Here is a 4,249-nt window from a genome sequence, read left to right on the forward strand (position 1 = left end):
AGCTAAAGGCATCCAAGCTCCCCTGGGCAGCTCTCACTGACGGCTGATTTCCTCAAACACACAGCTGGGTGCTTTTCTATTACACTGCTTGCCCTGGGATTCTGCAATATCTGTCATGTCTGACAGACGGAGGCGCTGAGCACAGCAAGAGCCGTGTCTGCGCTCACCAAGGACTCACCTCTGCTCGTGCAGCAGCAGCTCTCAGAGCAGCCTTCTTCAGTTCCACTCTTCTCTCTCTTTGTTGTCTTCTTGCTGTAAAGCAAGAATAAAACCGAATTCGTTTTGTCTGCAGCAAAACTGCAGAAACACGGGTACCATAAAAACAGATGTCAGGAAAAAGACAAAGGAAATTGGAAGCCTCTCAGTGAATGACATTTCCAGTGGAAAGGTGCAGAAGGCCACCATGGAGGGAACGGAAAGAGACGGGGTTACACGGCACCTCACTGCCTTGGGCCTTCGTAGGCTTCGACTCTTTTCCCCTCTGCAGAGAAGGAAAAAGCAAAGCAAACCCTCTGCAACTTCAGTGCTTGATAAGGGCAGCACTGCCCTGCAGGGTGGTACCACAGCACCTCCTTACCTCTCAGCTTGGAGCTCCGTGCTGCAGCAGGCCCAGGCTGTGCTGCTGGAGCCGGCACGCTGCCTCCGCTCTGAGCCCTCGCTCTTTTGTTTGCAGGCAGCTGCGCTGCTGTTTGCTGCTCTGCTTCCAAGCCCTTGCGTTTGCCTCCAGCCAGGGACTTGGAGACAGAGCGGGGGCACACGGCAGGGGAAGGTCTTCTCCCTGAGCTGGGACCTGCTGCTGTGGGAAGCCCTCCAGCCTGGAGACGAGCTCTCTCACAAAGGACGTCCTGCACCGCTTTCATGTAGATCTTGGCACCGGGCTCAGCACCTCTCTCTGGCAAGAAAGGAGAAGCAAGAAGATACGAGAGTGCGATGCTGCTTTCAGTCTGCAGAATGGGCCACAGTGCTGGGACATCTCATCTGGAGTGCTCACGGATCTTAGGATCGCGGGTGAAGCGTGGGTTTGTGTTTCAAATCAGCACAGGAAAGGGAACTGTAAATGCCAGGGATTGAGACCCCAAGCAACACGCAATGAGAACAGTCCCAGGAAGGACAGAAAGCCTGGTTGGAAAGTCCGTGCACCAAACCCAGATGCCTGCTGTGCCGCTGTACCTCTCTTGGGTGCCACGTCATGGTCTGTAGCTCCCCCCTGCCTTTCCGCAAGGCTGCGCTTCACAGGAAGGCCACTGGCATCAGCTTCTGACAGAAGGGAAACAAGAAAGGCATGAAGAGCAGCTCTTTGGAGGAAGACTTCAGCACAGTGAGACACAGAGTTCTGGTCTTGAAGCAGAGTTGCTTCCAGTTGCCTTTCTGCTGATCCAACGCTGTGCCACTTCTGCAGGCAGCACAGATGTGCAGCGTTCTTTCCTCCCCCCTCCATCACACACAGCCCTGCATGCAGCCCCATTCAGAGGCAGAGCCACAGCACAGCTCACAGGAGCTTCTTACCAGAGGAGGCTTTCCGTTTCCCCCCTTGCCCAGCACCGTTCCACGGACGCGCAGGCTCCGTCCCTACAACAAAATACAATTTGCTACTTTAACAGAACTATTGTCCTGTCAGCCCAAATCCACCCCCAAAACAACAAAAACCCCAAAGCCTCATTCTTCCTCAGATGGCAGCAGAACCCCGGTCTGCCCGACGGCTCTACATTCAGCACAGCAGAGGTGCATCACCAAACACAACGCTATGAGGCACAAAAGTTGAGACACATTTTTTGGCTCTGAAAGGAATTCAGCCGACTCTAATTTGCATAATTTGCATAACTCTGCATTCATGTGCAGACTTCTGTCGCGCTGCTGCCATCAGCTGCCGCTGCCGGGCTCTCCGACGCTTCTACAGTGCCTTACTGGACATCCCTGCAGCACTGCGCTCAGGAGTAACACTCAGCATTCATTCCTCCATCCTTCGTGGCAGAGGACTGCAGAAACTCACTTTTGCTTGGCACTGAGGACGGCCCGTCCCCATCGCGTCCCTCTGTGCGCTGCCAGGCGCTGCTGGATCTCTGGCAGCCTGCTGGCTGCTGCTCCCGACCGCGGGGAACCGCGCCGCGCTGCTTCTGAGGAGGGAAAGGAAGAAACGTCGGTGGGGACGGGCAGCCAAGGTTTGCAGAGAGGTGCCAGAGGTGGGGTATCAGAGTGCTGAGAGATCAATTAGCACTAGAGGAAAACACAGCCTGAGCCACGTCCACGTCATCGGCCCGGGCCGACAGCAGTGAGCGCAAAACCCAGCTGGTTTTTGAGGTCCCAAAGGACCGGTAGGGCTCCTCCTGCTGCACCCCTTCCCTTAAACATGAGAAAAAGGAAGAAACACCACGCAAAAGAAAGCCAGGCATACCTTTGCTCTCACAGAGGAGGAATTGGAACCACGGTCATCTCCTCGCTGGGACATGATGGCTGAAGTGGCAGAGGAAGCCCAAGGTGTGAGGGTTCTCTCCACACCTCCCTCGCTCTTGGGAGGAGCTGGCTTCACTCGTTCAGCTGCCTCGATCCCCGAGGAACCCTACAGAAAGCATCAACAGGTGAAAAATCACGAGGAAGAAGCATTTTCCCAGCTTTCTTCTGCCATGCAATGGCATCTCCTGAGGAAGGCAGTGCTTGGAAATCAGCTGGCTGCAACAACCAGCGCATCCCTAGCTGCAGCTGGAGCCTGGCTGCCATGGCTTCTGTCAGCAAGTGCCCCCAGGTCCCCCCCAGGTCCCCTTTTCCCCCACAAATTGCCCGGCAGCAATTTTCCAGGGGAGGGGATGCCATTTCATCATCCTCATTGAAACGTGGGATGGAATCCAAACAAGAACCCCTTTTCCCTGGGTACAGCCATTATTCAGAAGGGCACCGTTTGCCCTGGGAGCTCCTCCCCAGCCCAGCTTTTCTGCTGATACCCGCTGCCAACCACCAGCACCAACCCAGCTCACCTGGTCAGCCTGCTGGGCCGGAGCTGTGCCCAGCTGATGCACAACGCCGCAGCGCTGCTCCCAGTGGGCTCTAAAGGAGGATCTCTCAATAAAAGCACAGAGCTCGATCTCGGTGTGCACCACGCTCACCAGAGCACCAGCTCTGCTCCCAGCCGGGACACAAACGCTCCCAGCCCGGCAACCACTGTGACCTCAGCGAGTGCCTGCATCACCGCTGTGCTTCCATCATAGGCAAAGGAGTGGTCACCTCCCAGATCCAAAGTTGAGGAGACCAACACCGGGGTCACCCATGGGGTGAATTGAAGTAAAGTCATGGAATCATAGAACCATAGAATCACCAAGGTTGGAAAAGACCTCCAAGCTCATCCAGTCCAACCGTTCCCCCGTTCCCAACAGCTCCCACTGAACCACGTCCCTCAACACAACGTCCAGTCTTTCCTTGAACACCCCCAGGCTCGGTGACTCCACCACCTCCCTGGGCATCCATTGCAGTGCCTGACCACCCTTTCTGAACAGTAATACCTCCTGAAAGTAACTTAAGAGAAGTCAACTGACTTCAGTGCAGCCCAATAAAAGCCAGGAAGGCCTCAGAGTGGTCAATGGGGTCCCATAGGAACCAGTAGAAAACAAAACCCAGCGCCAGCATCTCGGTCCCAGGGCAGTGCTGGCCTCCCCGGCGCTGTCTGGAGCTTTAGGCCCCTGGGCCGGTGCCGGCCTCTCCAGCTGGGCTGTGGCTTGAAGCCCCTGGGCCGGATCCCACCTTTTGGGCTGTTCTTTTTGGCCCTTGGGCTGGTGCCAGCCTCTCTAACTGGGGCTGTGGCTGTGAGCCCCTGGGCTGGATGCAGCTTTTGGGGCTCTGGCCCAAAGCCACCAGGGCTGGTACCGAATTGTAAGAAAACAACACGACGGCCGCCCAATGGGGTTATCTGAAGTAACAGAACAGAGAAATTAAGATGACTCCTGTGTAACCAGCCTGGGTCATCCTCTCGCTCAGGCACCGCATGATCAGACCCAGGAGATGTTGCCCCCAGATTGGAGGCCAGAAGGATTTGGGGCTTCCAAGCCATCAGCCAGCATTCGGATGAGTCAGCACCCTGGTTTTTGTGAGGACAGACAAAGTCCATCTTGAAAAGCCATCTGGGCAAAGGCAGAACAGCTCTGTTCCTGGGCCGCAGCACTCCGTGGCCAGGCGCTGCTCAAACGCTGGGCCTGCATTTCCTCCTGGGCATCCACGCGTGCTCTGAGTCTGCTGCAGCTTTCTGCAGGGTCTGTGCCTTCCT

At 56.1% G+C, this 4,249-nt stretch overlaps 1 protein-coding gene across 2 annotated transcripts; it reads right to left on the reverse strand.

The window, feature by feature from the left end:
* Nucleotides 1-216: 216 nt before the first annotated feature.
* LOC122190623 (zinc finger CCCH domain-containing protein 11A-like) lies at nt 217-3,339 on the reverse strand. Of its 2 annotated transcripts, XM_042890676.1 has the most exons (8): nt 2,970-3,339; nt 2,393-2,557; nt 1,991-2,114; nt 1,507-1,569; nt 1,171-1,257; nt 578-892; nt 440-481; nt 217-252 (listed from the first exon to the last, which is right to left on the reverse strand). In XM_042890676.1, exons 2-7 carry the CDS (start codon nt 2,444-2,446, stop codon nt 441-443), a joined length of 684 nt encoding a protein of 227 aa, XP_042746610.1. In that variant the 5' UTR covers nt 2,447-2,557; nt 2,970-3,339; the 3' UTR covers nt 217-252; nt 440. The 2 variants fall into 2 exon arrangements, with proteins under 2 accessions (XP_042746610.1, XP_042746611.1); XM_042890677.1 differs by lacking the exon at nt 2,970-3,339 and having other exon boundaries at nt 2,393-2,711.
* Between the last annotated feature and the right edge of the window lie 910 nt (nt 3,340-4,249).

The sequence above is a fragment of the Lagopus leucura genome, unplaced genomic scaffold (genome assembly GCF_019238085.1).
Source record: "Lagopus leucura isolate 7727_CA_CO unplaced genomic scaffold, USGS_WTPT01 220-0_obj-0_obj, whole genome shotgun sequence".
Taxonomy (NCBI): domain Eukaryota; kingdom Metazoa; phylum Chordata; class Aves; order Galliformes; family Phasianidae; genus Lagopus; species Lagopus leucura.

What these genes read in the sequence shown, in the direction of transcription:
- LOC122190623 (XM_042890676.1), bottom strand. Translation starts at nt 2,446, where the DNA reads ATGTCCCAGCGAGGAGATGACCGTGGTTCCAATTCCTCCTCTGTGAGA. An exon ending in GAAACGGAAAGCCTCCTCTG is followed by an intron (nt 1,258 to 1,506) that starts GTAAGAAGCTCC and finishes CCCTTCTGTCAG; the next exon opens with AAGCTGATGCCAGTGGCCTT. An exon ending in ACGGAGCTCCAAGCTGAGAG is followed by an intron (nt 482 to 577) that starts GTAAGGAGGTGC and finishes CCTTCTCTGCAG; the next exon opens with AGGGGAAAAGAGTCGAAGCC.